At 37.0% G+C, this 19,589-nt stretch overlaps 5 protein-coding genes across 5 annotated transcripts; 3 read left to right on the forward strand and 2 right to left on the reverse strand.

Moving 5' to 3' along the window:
• The first annotated feature begins 2,138 nt into the window (after positions 1-2,138).
• Positions 2,139-6,776, forward strand: LOC147533321 (myosin-2 heavy chain-like protein). Its single transcript, XM_086646118.1, has 5 exons — positions 2,139-2,559; positions 3,259-3,414; positions 3,525-3,697; positions 3,787-6,112; positions 6,395-6,776. Exons 1-5 carry the CDS (start codon positions 2,461-2,463, stop codon positions 6,446-6,448), a joined length of 2,808 nt encoding a protein of 935 aa, XP_086502244.1. The 5' UTR covers positions 2,139-2,460; the 3' UTR covers positions 6,449-6,776.
• Positions 6,777-7,886: 1,110 nt separating this feature from the next.
• Positions 7,887-10,203, forward strand: LOC147533322 (uncharacterized protein At2g23090). The gene is made up of 3 exons (XM_086646121.1): positions 7,887-8,658; positions 8,785-8,825; positions 9,865-10,203. Exons 1-3 carry the CDS (start codon positions 8,583-8,585, stop codon positions 9,982-9,984), a joined length of 237 nt encoding a protein of 78 aa, XP_086502247.1. The 5' UTR covers positions 7,887-8,582; the 3' UTR covers positions 9,985-10,203.
• On the reverse strand, positions 10,204-14,541 carry MEF1 (mitochondrial RNAediting factor 1). The gene is made up of 2 exons (XM_086646119.1): positions 13,819-14,541; positions 10,204-12,739 (listed from the first exon to the last, which is right to left on the reverse strand). The coding sequence occupies exon 2, from the start codon at positions 12,029-12,031 to the stop codon at positions 10,268-10,270; it is 1,764 nt and encodes a 587-aa protein (XP_086502245.1). The 5' UTR covers positions 12,032-12,739; positions 13,819-14,541; the 3' UTR covers positions 10,204-10,267.
• LOC147533324 (leucine-rich repeat protein 2-like) lies at positions 13,907-16,752 on the forward strand. The gene is made up of 7 exons (XM_086646120.1): positions 13,907-14,339; positions 14,439-14,571; positions 14,659-14,730; positions 14,874-15,017; positions 15,157-15,228; positions 15,331-15,402; positions 16,490-16,752. The coding sequence occupies exons 1-7, from the start codon at positions 14,264-14,266 to the stop codon at positions 16,557-16,559; spliced, it is 639 nt and encodes a 212-aa protein (XP_086502246.1). The 5' UTR covers positions 13,907-14,263; the 3' UTR covers positions 16,560-16,752.
• A 520-nt stretch (positions 16,753-17,272) lies between these two features.
• LOC147533325 (uncharacterized) lies at positions 17,273-18,811 on the reverse strand. Its single transcript, XM_086649294.1, has 3 exons — positions 18,390-18,811; positions 17,991-18,120; positions 17,273-17,888 (listed from the first exon to the last, which is right to left on the reverse strand). Exons 2-3 carry the CDS (start codon positions 18,069-18,071, stop codon positions 17,421-17,423), a joined length of 549 nt encoding a protein of 182 aa, XP_086505420.1. The 5' UTR covers positions 18,072-18,120; positions 18,390-18,811; the 3' UTR covers positions 17,273-17,420.
• Positions 18,812-19,589: the final 778 nt, after the last annotated feature.

The following is a 19,589-nucleotide window of genomic DNA, read 5'->3' on the forward strand; positions in this document are numbered from 1 at the left end:
TCTCTCTTACTTGCTCACACTCTCTCACTCTCTATTGAGTAGTTGTTGTGTTGTTGTTGCTTGTGTTGATTGATTGGACTCAAGCCCCCTATTTATATATTAATATAAGTCGGGCATAGCTTGGGAAATTAGTAAAACCGACCCCAATTGGCACACAATTAGAAACTGCCTTGAAACCGCCTATGAACATAACCAAACCGCCTACATCAATTTAGGAAACCGCCATAAGCCATAGCCAATCTAAACCGCCAATTGTTTTGAATCCAATTCCTTCCAAAACTGCCTCTCACACAAAAGACTAGCGTTACATGTATCATAGAGTTTGTACCTAGACAACAAGAACAATGAAAGAGAGAGAGAGAGAGATAAAAGCCAGAAAAAAGATGGGACTGGTGATGATCCTAATAATCGATATGAAAATGAGGAAAGTGAAGTAGAAGAAGAAGATAATACACATGATCAAAGGTTTCAATAAGAAATTGAATTAGGATTCTCGCTAATGGTCTCTCATCCATATATGTAATGGGCAAAATGCCACTCTGTCAAAACGCCGTCTAGGTCCAGTCTACTTTGCACAAATGTCACTTGGATCTGACTCATTCGCCTACTGGTTGGATATTATTTACTGAGGAATATGACCCACTAAAAGTCGAATAACTTTGAAGTCCATGTAAACGATCGTCTAGACGGTTTTTATCCATCAAAAGTGATAATACTCCAAATATCACTTGGTCGCCCTCAATCGAGACTGCAATTTATCAAGTCAACTTCGACTCCGAAGATCTCTGCATGTAACCTTTGACTAGGTCACTCAAAGACTCCATGTCACTTCAAATACTTCGGAGTCAAGTCAAGGCAGTACAATTTCCACGGCTGCGACAAATAGACGACTTAAATGAGTCTCCCTTAGGGTTCGGGGTCATCTTCGGCCCCAATATATTTTAGATCTAATAGACTTCACGAGTCTATCAGATCACCTATAAATAAAAGGGGACTTATACAATAATTGACATCGAATGTCAGCTCGAACTTTACAACTTTCCTCTTAAGCACTCTACTGATTTAATCTTCTATCTCGCACTTCTTATCCTCTAATAAATTATTTTAGATGACAATAATGTACTTTCGAGCTCCAGGACCCTTGAAGCTCTGATAAGATCTTCGATCAATTCAACCTCTCAATCTACTAGAATCTCTAATTGAGTCGACCACTCGACCTGTTCGAGGAAGCTAACCAGAGAAACTACCCCGTAGAATCGAAGATCTGACCCCTCTACGAGTCGAGCCACTCTCCTACGATACAACATGGTGATACTTATTATAACATTTTATTTCTTCTCTTTATTTGTCTTTCTAGTTTGCTAACTTGACTTTGGAACCCCCTTGGCTGACACCATTCCTGTGTCCAAGACTTCATGGTTCAATTTATCGTTTGTTTGTCTACATCTCCAACCATAACTTCGTCGAACTCGAGACTTGAAGCCCAAATTGTTGATGGCCGCCTATTGATCTTTTTAATTACCGTCCACAATAATTCATTGTCTTTGTAGCATTGCTATATCCAAATAGGCTATCGTTGTGGGTGGCCATAAATAGTTCGATCAATTGTGGGTGACTGGGTGGCCATAATTTTCTACTTATATACTTCGATTTTTCATTAATTTGTATTTTTTGTTGATTTAGTTGTTAAAGAGTGTAATTTATGTGCAAAATTATACGCAAATTATGCAGTTAAGTGTGCGCTAAGATATAAAGGAAAAAAACTTGAACATATTGTTTAAGCTATGCTGCATCATTTTGTCATCTACACAGTATACGAGTACACTACTCCTTCAACAATTGCAAGCAGATAGTTGTATATCTACTCCCACAATCCAACAGAAATCATAAGTTTCATTTTTTTATTGAAAATTCGACTACGATCTACGTTAGTCGTTACAAGGCATTAATACATTATGAATATGTGATAAACACGATAATGAATGAAAGAAGTCTAAAGTTCAACGGCATGAAAGAAGCGTAAAGTCCACATCATGAAAGAGGGACACATTTATTTGAGACATGTCATAAGTTTCATTACCTTAAGTAGATTAATAGACAAAATAAGCACAAAGTTGCCCTTTGACCTATCTTAAAATGATGCAACCGGGAACATGTGATAGTTTCTCAACACGAACGTTGGAAAGGAGGAGTCGCGTTGTAACGGATAGTTTTTGCCTTCCGCCAAGTTTGCCTTATATATCAACAAGAACGCAATCCTCTCTCCATTTCTCTCTCTCTCTCTCTCTCTCTCTCTCTCTCTACAACACGAAGTCAGATCTTCATATAAGAACAGAAATTCGTCAATTTTGTACTCATTCTCAGATCTTTAAGTCAAATATCCAGTGAAATTTCTACTAAAATCTCTGAAAGTCCTTGTCGTTCTTTAATCAAACATTTCTTGTATTTTAGAGTGAAGAGATGGATTTAGGTTGCTTGGATTTAGGTTGTATTGACAAGCAAAACAATGATCAGAAGAAATTCCGAGAACCTTTAATGACTACATCAAAGTTCGCCAAGGTATTTACTTATTTCCTCTATTTACGACTGAGATCTATTAGTTTCAATAATCTAGTAAAAGATTTGTTTGATTTTGTTTCTGATTGTTTTTTTTATTAAGAATTGTAAATGACACAATTGAAGTTCTTGAGCTGTTAGTACAGTCTAGTATGCTTAATCTAGAAATTTGACCTAATTTTGTTACTCACTTGACATAATTTGATCTCTTTGAAAGATTCATCTGTAATCGTAACATGAGTGAAGCCGTTGATTTTATTAATTTGAGGTCTATTTCAAGATCTCATGTGCTAAAACCCTCTAATTAAACCCTAACTTGTTTATTTGATAAAGAACTTTTGGTTGCTATAGTTGTTACCTTTAGTTGCTGAGATAGAATGATTAGCCCTAACTTTATTTATTGGATGAATAAATTTTAAGTTTCTTCCTACAACTGAAGAGCCAAAATATGAAAGTGAAAACAGTTTTCTGTAGTTTCTAGGGAAACTTAAAGGACTTTGATGTTTACAATTCTAAAGTTGTTAACTATTGTTAGGGTTACATGTTATATGTGTGGATGATCCTTGTGACATAATTTGAACTCTCGTATATACTGTCCTATTGAATGTTTACCCCAAGAATTCGGGTGATTTTGATGTTTCGGAAGGGAAGATATTACCCCTAGGCTAAATTTGAAAATTTCTTGTATACATTCTTCTGCAGACCAAAATATCAAAAGAGACTGGCCTATCGCCTTTAAATGCTGTCAATAGATCTACTTCACAGATACGTAAGTCTTATCGAAAAACTTCTCCTATGAATTGGTTCCCTCGAAAGAAAACAGAATCCTACTTGAAAAGAAAAATAAGGCTTCTGCAGGTATAATTGTTATCACCATATCTTATTATATCTGCAAATACGTTATATATTTTTGTGATAGTATGTAGGTAAGTGCTAAAGAATAACATATTCTAAGTTACTTTTTACAGGAAGTAGGTGGAATGAGTTCTACTCTTGATGAAACATTGGGTGATTCGAATCCACATTACTCGAGAGTATTGAAGGAAAAAATGGCAGCTAGAGAGGCAGCATGCAAAGCCATGGAGGCTCGTAAAGCTGCTCTAGTTGAAGCATCTTGGTGTCGAATTCTTCGAGCGGCCAGGTTTGAAAAAAACAACCTGCCAAGAAATAACAATTCTTTTTCGGTATTCTTTACACTTGCCTAACTTCATTATATCTTTCATGTTATAGGATTCAAAGCAAAGAAGCAGAGTCCCTTTTGTTGAAAGCTGAGAAAAATGTAGAAGAAGCTTTTGAAGCAGCAGCGGCAATGGGAGTAATCATGTATGATAGGCCAGATTGCCCACAGAAAGCATGTGAGATAGAATCGTCTAATATTGGAGGATCAACAACTCACAAGGTTACAGCATCATTTGAAACTGCATTTGATGTCGACAAGGAAGTTGCAGGAGCAGTTAAGACTGCTTGTATCCGGCTTGCCAACTGCTCTTCTACTGTAAAGAAAGATGACTTCAGAGATTTATTACGCAGGATTAGTCAGAATCCGGATACAAATGAAGTTGATAAGGAGATCTATCCGGAATGTGAAATAGACACGGGCCCCAAACGTGAATCAGAAACTCAAGAAGTGGGTTCTGCTTCTCAGGGTTTAGAGAAGATGCTGGATTCAGGGTTTGTAGAGAGAAAGTGTAGCGAGAGGGACACTCCTGATGCTAAATCAATAAATCTTGTTGATATGATGCTTGAGAGGCTTAAAGGATTGCAGGATGATGAACTTGCTTCTCTTGCCACTATTGTAGCTACTTGTGGCTTGAATGCCGCTCTTCTTGAAGTAGAGAACAGCAAGGAACCTGGTTCTGATTACTCCTTGGCTCCTTCATTGGAAGCAGGAACGGCAAAATACTCAAATGTCGAATCCTTCAAGGACAGACACATGAGAAAGCAAGTCATGACAGAACTCCCTAGTCTAGACAAGTTTCTGGTGAAGCACATGTCTAAACTTGAAAGAGAGGTTCAAAAAGCCAGGAATACACGAAAGACCGAGGCTGGAGAAGGATATGGGGAGAACACAAAAGACTGTGAGAACAGAGTTGATAATTCGAGTAGTAGTGCTACCTCGGCTGAAGTTGTTCCAGACTTGGGAAGTGATCTCATAAAGCACGCATCAAAGCTAGAAAGGGAGATCGAAGAAGCTAAAAGGAAATCAGGAACAACATTTCAGAATAAAAGCAAACAGTTGAAAAACACAGAATCAGAAGTTCCAAGCCTTGATAAGTTTTTGGTGAAGCATGTCTCTAGACTAGAGCGAGAAGTTCAAGAAGCGAAGAAGAAAGCAATTAACAATCCAAGCCAAGATAGTCTTGATAGAAGAATACATTGGAATAATAGGGTAACTTCTTCTGAGGCTGTTCCAGATTTGGGAAGCATTTTTGTAAAGCATTCTTCCAAGCTAGAAAAGGAGATTGGAGAAACAAAAAGCAAATCAGGAGAAGAATTTGAAAAGGTGTACATGAAGTTGAATGACAAGAAACATGTGCAAGAAGTTCCCAGCTTAGACAAGTTTCTCGTGAAACATGTTTCAAAGCTCGAAAGAGAGGTCCAAGAAGCCAAGAGCGCAATAAAGAGTAAGGAAAACGACAATATGGCTTCCTCTCGGGATAATGAAAACTCTACTGATCTAGTTAAGTCATCCTTTATTGATGAGAAGAAGCAGGTTGGTAAAGAAAATATAGACTCGAACAAACAGGGAAAAGAAGCTCCAATTATAACAGCGAAAGAAGCACTGAAGATGGAGACTGTTGAAAATGAAATTAAGAAAACAGTTCTGCAGCAGGAAAATTTCATGGAGCATTCTGAACCGACTACAATGATTAAAAACATGTCGAGAATAGAAAAGGCGAAACTTGAAAATCTGGAAGCCTTTTCCTCTCAAGATGGGAAGAAGACCTCTGGTAGCCTTGATAAGGTCTTGGTCAAGCCAGTTCACAGGCTGGAGAGAGAAAAGATGAATGCATCGGAGACATATGGTTGCCTCGAAAGTCAGAAAAACCGAAAGAAAAAAGGAGGAACAGATGCTTCAGATATGGAAAGCTTGGACAAAGTTCTAATTAAGCATGTCTCCGGGATTGAAAAGGAGAAGATTGAACATAGTGAGAAGGAAGAGGGGATAAGAGTGGGTAGACGTTATCCACGTGACGAGAAGAACATGGATGGTGGTTTGGATCAAATCCTGGTTAAACATCAATCGAGACTTGAAAGGGAGAAGTTGGCAGCTCAGAATTCAGAAGATTGGACTAATCAATCTCTAACTCGTCGAGAAACAAAGCAGAGAGAATTGCAAGAAGCATGGGGAGGCATGAGCTTAGGAAATTCAATACGTCCACATGTCTCACGACTTGAAAGGGAGAAACTAGCTTCTCGGCTTTCAGAAAACCAGAGTGATAATCACACTGAAACTCGTCGACAGACAAAGCAGAGAGAGTTGGAAGAAGCATGGGGAGGCTTGAGCCTAGGGAATACAGTTTGTCCACATGTCTCGCGACTTGAACGGGAAAAGGTAAAATCCTCTTTTCTCCGCCTTAGTTCTAGCTTATTTCTTAAACAAAATCAGTTGCCAATCCCAATCTCCCACAATATACAAATTTAATTTCAAACTCGACATACCACATCTAGGTTTAGGCTGTCTAATACATTCTGCACACTAGCACCCAGCAGTCATGCTTCAGTGACTTCATTCTTTAAAGCCATCACCTCATTGAACGGTCTAGCGTGATTGTTAAGCCCCTAAATTTTAGGCTTCCCCGCATGTCTGAACTGTTTAATTTCTTGTTTTGTTCAGGCTGCTTGGATTAAGGCAGAGGAAGAGGAGCAAACACAAGCACACCAACTATGATGATTCTTACCTCCTACCATGTCAAATTTGTAAATCAATTCTTTTATTTTCTTTTCTCGCCCACGAGCTTCATTCAGTAATATCTGGTGGTTGAAACTCTTGATCATATTAGGTACTTCACCTTCACATGTAGCTTCTCTCACAGGATATTGGGACCAAGAAACTTGTTCTAAAGTTGTATCGATTTGATTTTGATGATGTTACATTCCAATTCTTTTGTTTGTTAAAATCCTTCTCAGTTTGTAATTCTGAACTACAAGATTGTTGTTCCAATTGTTAACTAGTCTTACGAGATATATAGAAAAGAAAATGCTGCTGTTTTTCGTTCTTTTTGTTTAATATTGTCTTGCGAAAAAGAATGTCCAGTGTCAACTTCTCGACCTAGCCGAGCTTCACAGAGACGGCCTTCTTTAAATTCCCAAGTTGATTAACCCTTTAATTCACCCCTGGAATACAAAAATGATCTCATAGGTCAAGTATGAAATAATAATGTGCCATGGGGGTTCACTGTGTTGGGTAGATCAAGGAATTCAAATATATCTAAGGAAACAACAGCAATAAGAGAGCTGAAATTGTTGGTATTCACCGAAAATACTCATCAAACGGCTTGGATTTAGAGAAAGAGACGATCCACAATCAAAGTCATAGTGCATCTACTCCGCAATACGAGGTCCTAGATTCGATCCCATAGAAATGTAAATCCAAGATTTAGTGATCTTGAATATAAATAAAGAAGTTAAATGAAATTTAGACCATTAATTTAGGCTTCAAGCCAGTAGTTCAGTTGGGTATATGACCCGGTTCCGTAAATTCGTCAGTTATCGTTTTTATCATATTATATTGATGTATCAATACTTTCGTAACGACTATAACAGTCAATATCGATAAAATAAAAACCACAGTGACTGAAGAAATTAATTGTAGATGCAAATGTATTTCCTCTTCAGTTGAGTTGAATGTGCTCCAAAGTTACTAAATGTGCACTTGTTCATTCATAGTTTGGCAAGTCAATGTCTGTGTGTACAAACACGTCCCTAATAGAAAAAGTAGTGTTGATGTCATCTTACCAATTATTCTGAATGGAACAACAACACACAAAACGACTGGCTAGAAAAATGGATTGATTGTGCACAAACCCTAGTGCTAGTGGTGTGCAGCTGTGCTCAATCTTACCACCCCACTTTGACCTTCCCATCACATTTCTCAATTCCCCTTTTTTATCTTAAAAATCAGTGATTATTTGGACCCACCACCACTTGCAATTGACCTTCTACTGAACCATCAACCTCTAACCACTACCATTGCCAATTTGGTCCCACTATTAATGCATGGCTTTAAATGGGGTTAATTCTCCGTTAGCTCCTAAATATGTGATCAATTAGCCTCTTTACCCCCAAGATGTGAACGACTATTTAGCACACAACATTGTCCAACGCTCACGTTGAACCTCTCTTCAAATATTACGAAGAGAATGTTAAGTAATTTTTTCAATTTCTACTTTACCCGTTTTTATTTGGTTTATTCAATTTCTTTCTCAATCTTCATCTTCTTAATCTTAGTTTTCATTTAATCACTAGTCTTTCTATTACTTTTTTTTTTCTTTGAACTACTCATTCAATTTGAAAACTCCATATGAGGTTTCAGTTACAGAAAAAAAATCATATGGAATTTCATTGTTGAAATAAGAGAAAGAGTAACCTAGAGAGTAGTGAGAAGATGAAGATTAAAGAAGAAGACGGAGTGAATGAGGGTAAAATCGACAACGCAAAAAAATATACTTTAAGTTGTCTTAAGAAAATATTTAGAAAGTGACCGAACGTGGACAGTAGACAATATTAGGATCAAAGAGGGAAATTAGGCACATTTTGGAAGCTAAACGGGAATTCACCCACTTTTAATTCTCATTGCCAAATTGAATGCCACAATATTTGTGGCCTACTGAAATACTGTACAACGTCGAAGCAGTGAATAATTTGTTTTGCGTGTTTTGGGGCGTATTTATAAGTGTTGGTACGAAAAATATTTCTTCTACATCTTTCTTTGCTTCTTTCTTCTTCATCATCATCATCTTCCGCTAACCCCAGAAACCAGAGCCGCCCCTCCGGAAAGAAACTCCTCAGAAGAAAAAAAAATCATGGGAGGAGGAAACGGACAGAAGGCCAAGATGGCTAGAGAGAAGAACTTGGAGAAATCCAAAGCTGCTAATAAGGGTAAAAAACCCTAAACCTAATTCTTCCCCTTCATACCCTCTTTTCTTTTTGGGGATTTTCGTCGATTCTATTATTTTGTTGTTAGTTTTGCTGAACCCTGATTCCTGTTTGTTTGATTTAACGTAGGTAGCCAGCTTGATGCCAATAAGAAAGCGATGACAATCCAGGTACTTTATCTGTTTATATCTTCAATTTGATCTGGGTTTTTGGACTCTTTTATTAGTTAAATCTGTATGGGATTTCATTAGATTAACCTAAGTTGTGTTTTTCTATACTATTTTCGTTGTAGGAGGTTTAGGTTTTGTTTTTTGGGTACAATCATCTGAACTTTAGGGTTTATTTTGGTAATATTGAGTTGATTTATTTGTATATTGAAGAGTATAACCTAGAGGATGATTGTTATTTTGATTTTGATGGGTAATATATGATTTTACCTCCCTTTTAGGTTCAACTTTGTAATTTATTTATGAAACTGTTAGTAGAGAATAGTTTCAAGCTTATGATGCTAGTACTTAAATAGCTTCCGAACTAGACAACCAATTTCGAGCCCCTTCCCTCTTTCTCCAAAAGTGAAGTGTTTATTGATATTATTAGGCCTTCACCATTGTAAACGATGATTGTTCTCTTTATCGTGAGCGGATTTCCTGTTACTTGAACAATATTTTGAAATAGATAATTCATTTTTTTTGTTGAAACAATTTCAGATCCTGTTTGAGGAATTATCATCTACTCACTGTTGTCCAAAATAGGAGTTAGTTATTCCATATACAACTTAATCCCAGGAAGCATTTCTTACGAATCGTATTTTCTCGTACTAGTATTTGATATCTAACTAGAACATAATCAATGACTTATTATCCTCGGAAATTCTCCCATCATATGTCAACTTTGTTAAGACATGCATCTGTGATCTGTTCAATTGTTCAAGTCTGTGTCATATTTACTGATTCTGTCAGCATTAGATGAAAGAACTTAAGATTCACTAGGTCCGTGGTCTGCCTGCTGCCATATGATGCTAATAACAGGTTCTGCTTAGTTTTTCTTAAGAGTTGAAAAGTAAGTACAGAAAATCAGCATAAAACTTCTATGTTACCTCTCATTGCTTATTCCAGTTATTTGTTTTAGTTGAATAGCAACTGGTTCTTTAATCACCGGTTTGTTCTTCTACTGGTTCTTGATTATAGTTTAATGGGTTTGTGAATGCAGTGCAAGGTATGTATGCAGACATTCATCTGCACCACTTCGGAGGTGAAATGTAGGGAGCATGCTGAAGCGAAGCACCCAAAATCGGACGTTGAAACTTGCTTCCCCCACCTTAAGAAATGAGACAACTTTGCGATGTATAGGGGGAGAGAGAAGTTTTAGAGATGGGTTGGGGAATGCCATCTTCAATCATTTCTCAGTATTAGATTCTAAGTCCTTTTAAGTTTTAAGTTGATCCCTAAAAAGTCCAGAACAACAATCACCTGGAACTTGCATATTATGTATGATCTCAACTTTATTTCTTATCAACTTAGTTAAGCGCAAGTATCATCTTTCTTTAAATTTTGTTGCTGCAAACTTGGTTATATTGATTAATTTACCAAAAATGCCGGACTACATGAAAGAATCACCAATAATCCCCACATGAACATACACCATCCTCAAACCGATGAAACCTGTTATTATCTCTAACGATAATTGTTGTTTTAGTACATTTAGACATGAATTTGATAGCATTATGACAATCACCACAAACTCTCAAGTTCTTCATTACTCTAATCGGCCTTCCTGGAGGAAATGTGATGAGCCCAAATGCAATAGCTAGCCTCTCGCTGTGATACCCAATAGTGCGCTTCTTCTCTTCACCATCGACTTCACGTAAAACAAAACTAGTATCTGCAACATATCCAGCTTTCTCCATCTCTTCACCCAATTCTTCCAGTTTCTTATATATATCTTCGGATTTTGAATGAGACCTATCCCCTGCTGCAAAAGTATGAACCTTGTTTCCTTCTTCAACCCAACTCAATCCGGTTTCCTTCTTCATTCCTCTATCTCTCAGCATTTTCCTGGCTTTAGCCGCCTCTTCCCATTTTCCTGCCGCTGCATATGCATTTGATAACAAAACATGCATTCCTGGACTAACTATTCCTAATTCGAAGACCTTGTCAGCCGCGAATGTTGCCATTTCTGTATCACCGTGGATTCTACTTCCTGTTAGTAAAGCTCCCCACACAGATTCTGTTGGTTCCATGGGCATTTCTTTGATAATTGACAACGCTTCGTTTAGTTTACCTGCACGACCTAACAGATCTACCAAACACGCGTAATGTTGAGATCCTGGTTCGATCCCTCGTTTCTTCATCATGTTGAAGTAGAACCGGCCTTTCTCAACCATTCCTGCATGACTACAACCCAATAAAACACATAAGAAACTAATGAAATTTGGTTTCATCCCAAGGCTCTCCATTTGATTGAACAATTCAAATGCTTTCTGCATTTGAGAGTGTTGTGAACAAGCAATCATCATTGAATTCCAAGCACCTAGATTTTTAACAGGTACTTCATCAAAAACTCGGTAAGCTTCTTCAATGACTCCACATTTTGAGTACAATGAAATCAAAGAACTACCCACAAAACTTGACGAATCAAAACTTGTTTTTAAGCATAACCCTTGTATTTGTTTGCCCAATTCTAGTAACGTAGAATTGCCACAAACCCGAATAACACTCGAAAAGGTAAAATCATTAACCTCCAAATCCTCTAACAAAGCTTGTTTGAAAAGCCTTAAAGCTTCTTCATCTTCACCCATTTGAGCATACCCATATATCATTCCACTCCAAGAAACAACATTTTTATTAGGCATATTATCAAACATCTTGCGAGCTTCTTTTATAACTCCACATTTAGCATACATATCAACTACTGAACTACCCACAAACACATCTGAATCAAAACCCATTTTAATCGCAAGAGAATGAATAGATTGTCCGATATCTGATCTAGACAAGATAGCACAGGATTTGGTTGCACTAGGAAATATATGATCATCTGGTCTAATACCATATTCGATCATTTTTCGAAAGAATTCAAGTGAGAATTGAGGGAGTTCATTTTGAGCAAAAGTAGAGATGATTGAACTCCAAGAAGTAGGAGATTTATAAGGGGTTTCATTAAAAACTTGCCTGGAATCATAAGGAAGTTGGCATTTTGAATAGAAATTGATGAGGTGATTAGAGAGAAGAGGAATGGATAGTAATCCGGATATAATAATATGGGCATGAATTTGTTTACCCTTGAGGATTGATCTTGATCTAGTGAGGGAAACTAAAAGGTTGCAAATATTTCTGTAGTTTTCTTCAAAACTGGTTTCTAAGGTTTGAAGGAGCATCACAGATACTAAAGTAGTAGAAGAATTGTTTCAGGCATTTGAAATTCAAGATACAAGGCTACAGCGACTTAAGTATTTATATTTCTCACGCTAGGCTAGGGCGGGGAAAAGCCCCTGACCCGCCACCCGAAGGAGATCGCCCGAACCACGGATGGTCTGTTGGAACATTGAGCCCTAGCCAGGTTTACCCGCCTGTGAAATCGACGTTAATGGTCCTCGGGACATGGGTTGGTCCCTCTACTCGAGTCCTGACCCGAATAACCTTATTAGTATAAGCCCACAACCATATATTCGAGAACCCGCCCGACAGAACCCGCTTGCCAAAGTAAACATATCCGGCGTCTGAAATAACATGTAGAGAGTCTTAGTCGTTTATCAAGAACTTTTGTCTGGCTATTATCAGGACTTTTTGGGTCTATCAAATTGGATCTAATGAAATTTTTTACTATGTTCCCTCTAGTCATATCTCTCCGACTAAATTGACACTCTTTGGTGTAATCCAGTGGAAGATTCGACGATCGTAGTTGCTTCTAGTTAAGAATTATGATCTCTAATTCGACATGACTTGACGACCTTCTTCACTATTTGTTCTATATATAACAAATTGAGCGCATTATCATCTAGATGGAAGACATCTACTTCACTAAGAACAATGCTAAAAGAGACTACATGTCAAAGCAAATTCGAGAACTACGGGAAATCAACTCTCTTCGGTTGTGTTTGTTTTTTTAGGTGTGTCTGAATCTGAATTGGTTGAATCTGAATTAGCTGAACTGAAATTGGCTGAATCTGAAATATCTGAATTGTTTACAAGTCAGATGTTTGTTTTTCAAATCTGAATAACTAAATCTGAAATAAATATTTGACATTTATACCCTCATCATATATTTAACCCACAAAAACCCTAATCTCTATTTTTCTTATTTCTCTTTGGCCGTTGCTGCCTCTCTTTCTCCTTCTCTCCCTCCTTCCCTCTCTCCCTCCCTTCTCTCCTCTCTCACGACCGAGAAAGTTAAACCCTCGCCAAATCCGGCGAGGGTTTCGAGTGGAGACTAGATTATATGGTTAACCAGGAAGATGTGAAGAAGATTCAGAACTTCAACTTGAGAGGATTAACGTCTATTATAATGAAGCTAGTTATGGTAGAAATTCCTTGTGTCGTTCTTATGGATCTTGAACGCGATAGTCTTTGTTTTTGTCATTTAGATCTTCAGATCTTTCGTCCTAAATACTTTGTTTTGGGTAAGAAAAATAACCCCTTCTTCTAGGGTTTATGTTCTTTTAGGGTTTTCTTTGTGATTCTCGTTCATCATTATGTATGTAAATACTACATCTGACCTAATCTTGGTTACTTCCTATCTTAATTTTTTCTGTTGTTAATTTGTTTTGTGATGAAAGTTTAGAGTTTTTTGGTGGTGTATTTGATCTGAGGTGGTGTTGGTATCTTTGTGATCTGAGGTGGTGGTGGTGGTGGTGGTGGTGGGGGTAGTATGTGGTGGTGGTTATGGTATCTGACGGTGGTCTGAATTGTGGTGGTGGCTGAAAGTTAAGAAAAGTTTATTGAAATAAGAGGGCAAAAATGTCATTTCAACCTTTTCAGAACTTGGACCTTCATTTCAGACTTGTTTTGAAGTCTGAAATAAGTGGGGTTCGTATTCAGCCAATTCAGACAAGAAGCCAATTCAGACAAATATTCAGATTCTTGTAAATTAAAAATCAAACAACTGAAATCTGAATTGTTTCCAATTCAGATTTTAGATCTGAAAAAATAGAAAAACAAACAGCACCTTCCTTTTCAAATCAATTCTCGTGGTCTGTCTTCATCAATTTTTTCAATTTTTCCAAAATATGTTCCCACACCTACCTCATACGACCAAGACCACTTCCACTTAATCAAAAGTTTGAAAAATTGTCCCACGTCATCCATTCAAATTCCATTCTTGACTTACTTGGTAAGAAGGAAAAAGCTATTACGACTAAATTAACCCGAAATATATCCCGATAAGTGTCAATCTGTTGGTTCCTTTTGACAAAAGTGTACTTCTAGTGATACGTAATACCCAATTGATGCTGAAACCTTATTGGGTTTCACTCACAATTCAGTAGTTCATAGTGGGCACTCCATGTTTTTTGACTGCCTGACATTTCTCAATTTTTCTCTCTCTAAACTCTCTTCATCTTCTCCTAGTGTGTTTCTCTCTCTACAATTGCAGAGAAAGTAATCTTTCAGCTATGGCTCTTGGATTGTTTCTCTTGTTACTAGCTTTCTTGATTCCAAATTTCCCCACCTGCTCAGCTAACTCTGAAGGTAAAACACCACTTTATCATCTCTTTCTCTCTCTCTAGGCAGATTGAGGGTTTCTAACTAAAGCTTCTGTTGTTGTTGTTGATGATGATGAATTTTTAGGAGATGCCCTTTATAAGTTAAGGAGTAAGCTTTCTGATCCTCATAATGTTCTCCAAAGTTGGAACCCAAATCTTGTTAACCCCTGTACCTGGTTTCATGTCACCTGCAACAATAACAACCATGTCATTCGTCTGTAAGAACCCTACCCATAAACCCTCTCTCTCTCTCTCTCTGTCTTCTTTCTCTCTCTAAAATTCTTCTTTACCTTGCTTACTTTCAGGGATTTGGGTAATTCTAATATTTCTGGTACTTTAGGATCTGAGCTTGGCCAACTCCATCATCTCCAGTACTTGTAAGTTCTAATTTCTTACACTCTTCCAGTGCTAAATAGACCTAATTGTTCTTATCTAGTTATAGAAAAAGATTTCCTTTTTTGTTGGGTTTCAGTTAATTTAGTAATTTGAGTTTGGAAATTTTGTGAATTTGTTTACCCAGGGAGCTATATAGGAATAAAATTGAAGGCAAAATCCCAAAAGAGTTGGGTAATTTGATAAATCTTATTAGTTTGGATTTATACAATAACAATCTTCATGGAGAAATTCCCAAGTCTTTAGCCAAGTTAAAGTCTCTTAAATTTCTGTAAGTTTTTGTTTTTTCATTTGATCATTAGTTGTGAAGTTTGATTAATTCTGAAAATGGGTTATTAAAATTGAGAATATAAAGATGGATTCAAGAATTTAGGGGCTTAATGTTTTCTTTGTTGCATTTGATTTTGTAGGCGTTTGAATAATAACAAACTAAGTGGATCAATTCCAAGGGAACTTGTTACCCTTTCAAATCTCAAAGTCTTGTAAGAAAAATAAAAATCAAAGGAACTTCATCTATTTATCTTTCTAACTCATTTGAATTCTTATCCTAGTTATAATTGTGTTCTTATCTTGAATTTTTGCAGTGATGTTTCTAATAATGATCTTTGTGGAACAATTCCGATTGATGGGCCATTCGGAAATTTTCCCTTTGAGAGGTAATGTTGCTTCCTAGTTTCCTTCTTTTATTCCTTTGAGTGTCTGTCAAAATTTTGATTTGTCTGTGGTTGATAAAGAAACAATCAATTCGATAGATATGTTGCTTCTTCTTTATTCACAAACTGACCACTTGCTCCTTCGAAAACAAATGTGGAATTACTCACAACAATCTCCCACTTGAATATTGGTTTTAACTTCAATAGTTTAAAATTTCTTATTTGAAACAACAAGAGTACAATTACAGTAGATGATCATATATCATACATTAATTGGGTTGGATACACCAGAAGGACAAAATATGCTTATAACTAACACATAATCAATAAATGATGGATTTCCACCTTCGTCGAGTTTCGATCCTGTAACCTCTGGGTTTCAGGATTGGATACACAACCAACTGAGCAAGCAATTAGTCTTCAATAGATTACACTGAGAGTTGTTATTTTTTGGACTCTGATACCAGTGTTTGGTGATTTTGGGCTTCTCTCATCACTTTAAGAGGTAGGCCCATTTCTTCTAGAAACAATATAGAGTTGTTCAAGTCCCACATCGCTTGAGAGGGCGTCCAAGGACTAGGTTGTAGCCTATAGGTGTATGCTTAAGCTTAGTAAGTGTCAAGGCCTTTGGGTGGGCTCGTAGATCCTTTCCCAGAAACCAAACCTTGTACTTATTGGCTTGGGATTGGTGTCAAAAGTGGGGAATATTTCCAACAATCGGGAGAGGCTCTGATCATGAGTACTCTTAAGTCAAGAGATCGAACTTATGTATGTATTAAAGAAATATAGAGGTTGTCAAATGTGGAGTTGACTGCTTCAAATTATTGTGTGAACAAGAGATATTAGAAACTACGAAGATGCATCCAACAGTTTAATAGTGCTCAAGGAATAGAATATGAGGTAACGTAAGAAGGTCAGAGTCTATATTAAATACCTTCTAATATAGTCCCACACCAAAATCGACACTTTTTGTGTCACAAACTCACAATTGCTTTTTGTCCACATCAATTGTTGCGGAGATTATCGATCGTGCATTTCTGAATGATAGCTGACCACGTAAAAATGTCATGTGTTCGTTTATATGTTTCAGTTACGAAAACAACAGCAGACTCAATGGACCTGAGCTGAGAGGACTAGTACCATATGACTTTGGCTGCTGAGGAAAAACTACTAATTGGAGGAACCCCCTGCTTGGTCATGTTCCAACTTCCATGGCATATTGCATCCTAGAGAGAGAGAGATTGTGTGAAAATAGTGTACCCAACTTTGACATTTAATCTATATTGTATGGCTATATTGTATGAAGATCCAGTTCTCTCTGTAGCTATGAGAATTTCCAATCTTACCGTCTCATTGCAATTTTTATTACCATTAGATCTGTTTTTACCGTTTCCTATAGTCACCTGTTATTTTGCACGATACGACTTAAAACAGAACAACAATGAAAAAACGCCCTTTACGAACAGAAATCTCTTGGACTTCAACACCACCATATCTGCAAGACTGCAACTAATATTGCTGCAGTTATAACGATGTGTTATTCTCACTATACGCCCAAGATTAGCCTTAACTGGTGTTTGTTTTCAGGGTAATAACTACTAGCACTCCATTGGGGCTCAAGCCCAAAATAAGACATTAGCACATAATAAGATCACAATTCCTTCTCTAGGTCATCCGATGGTAAACGCTATAGACGATATAGCCTTCTACAAGTTCTGTTTGGCTAGTGAAACCGAGGACTAATACTATTTGAGCAGGATATACAGAAGTGTTATTTGTCGAGTTTTACTCTTTCTGGCTTCTAAATATTTCATCTTGATGATGTTCAAACAGATAAAACTAACTACTGAAATAACAAAGGGAGTAAACACCATAACTAATGAAATATCTTTGTTAGTCCAAAACACCCATTAAAACTGAAATCTAGAAAAAGAAAAACTTTTCACACACAATACATTTCATGAGTTAGTTAATCACAAGAACATTTAAGTCTAACCCATTTGAGATCAACTCGAAAAAATTCAAGTCATATTAAGACTCAAAACTTGAAAAAGCCAAGGAGATTGTTTATGTCTCTCTTGTCTAAATTGTTCATCAACATCGCTTCGGAAATTTGTATTCATGTTAGGGATTTGGAGAAACCCCCAATTGTTGCTCGCAAATTCCTCTCTATTCTTCGTTCGGTTATGGGTGGTGTTAGTACTTCGCTTTTGACCATAACTCGATTCATTGGAAGAAGAGGAAAAGCTTGGCGCATTATCTGAATTCCTCATTGTTTCGTTCTTCTTCCTTCGTCGGAAACTTGTAGGGGCTAATGTTAGTTCAATATCGTTCTCGTCTTCTATCTCTAACACTCCATCTACACCTTCATCAATAATGTAGTCTTCGGCCGGACGTTCTAAGTCAAGATTATACGCGCGGGAATGATTGCTTTTCATATTTTTCATCAACATCTTTTGAATTCGATATAGACGATGAAGTTCATATACCTGCACATAAGCATCCTAAAAGTTTAGAAAATCATTTTTCAAGAAATCGAAGTAATGATCTTGAAATTGAAAATAGACAAGAATTATTCATACTAAAATTACCTGTTCTTTAAATGTTTCTTCATGTTTTAGTATGGCCATTTTCATGCATTCCTTATCATAAGACTTCGAAAGCCTCTCCATTTATTTAGATTCAAACTTGTTAATTAGATAAATCGTCTTCGTCGGAAACCTGCAAATACAAGAACACCATAAAGATTTGAATTGAACAATTCTTGATCTTGTTTATGAAATAAAAAGATCTTCATGGCCTTGACCATAATAACCCAAGTTGCTAAATTTTATTATGAAAATTTTATAATTTTTTTAAGATCATCATCTGAAAAAACCCAAGGAAGATCTATTGAAAATAAACAAGAAATACTGTATGAAATTTTGAGATCTCATAATCAAAAATCATAATATAAAAAGTGGGTAATAGAGAAATCTCTGTCTCCTTACCTCTAGGATCCAATTTTAGAATCAAACAGAGGGAGGGAGAGAGAAAATCTTGAAGTTGAGATGGAACTCTTTCTATCTTCTTTTAAGGGGAGAAGATTATATATAAAGTTAGATAACAACTTATCTTTCAAGACCTACTTTTAGGACTCGATCTCTATCTTTCCATTGATAAAAACAACACCACTACCTCTTCTCATTCTGATCAAGTACTCCAACTTATAAAATAAACTACAAGTCAAGAAGAATTTAAGATTCTCTCTCTCTTATCTTTCTTTATCTAGAGAGAGAAAATAGTAATATAAAAGTGTTATTGTAAGGCATGGCAAACAAATCTCAGAGTCTAAGCCAATCTCATTCAAGGTAAGTGAAAGATGCTTCAGAGTCCAGACAAGTACAGATAGAGAAGAATATTAAAAACTAAATTACATGTACATGTATATTGAATCAATAAACAAAGATCAACATATTTTATACTTTCCTTCATTTTCTTTTATGGGGCCTTGTATCATATAATTTGAGACCCAGACGTCAAATCACAACTTCCTCCCTTTTTTTTCCTTTCCACCGGTGACCAGTAAAATATATTGCCTCGTTTGGTTCCGCTTAAAAAAAGCTAAAAGCCAGCTTTTTAGCATATTTTAAGCGCTTATTGAAAACTTTACGCGTTTGGTTCAAAAAAGCTGTAGCTTATTTTAAGCTAGAAAAGTCCATTTTCTCTAAAAAAACAGAAGCCACAATTTTGTGGCTTTTTTTATAGTTGTTATTAAAAGCTAGCTATGGAAATAAAATAAAATATTTTTTTGTCACCATCAATAAACATCCACCACCATCACAACCACCCCACCACCTCTACCACCACAATCACTCCACCACCTCTGACCATCACCCCACCACCTATGCCACCATTGAACCACTTCCATACCACCTCCGGCGCAACTCCATCACCACCTCCGGCGCAACTCCATCACCACCACTCCACCACTTTCGCCGCAACTCCACCACCATCACAACTATTCTACAACCATCAATTGTTTTTTACAACCACTCCACCACCTTCGTCACCACTCTACCACCATCACCGAACGCTTCACCATCTCCCCCGCAACTCCACAACCTCCGACGTAGCTTCACCTTCGGTGCAACTCCACCACTACCACAACCACTTCACCACCATCGCCACGAATCGACCACTCCACCACC

This window comes from Eschscholzia californica, unplaced genomic scaffold (assembly GCF_041429995.1).
Source record: "Eschscholzia californica isolate CP2 unplaced genomic scaffold, dmEscCali1.0.p SCAF_6, whole genome shotgun sequence".
NCBI lineage: Eukaryota > Viridiplantae > Streptophyta > Magnoliopsida > Ranunculales > Papaveraceae > Eschscholzia > Eschscholzia californica.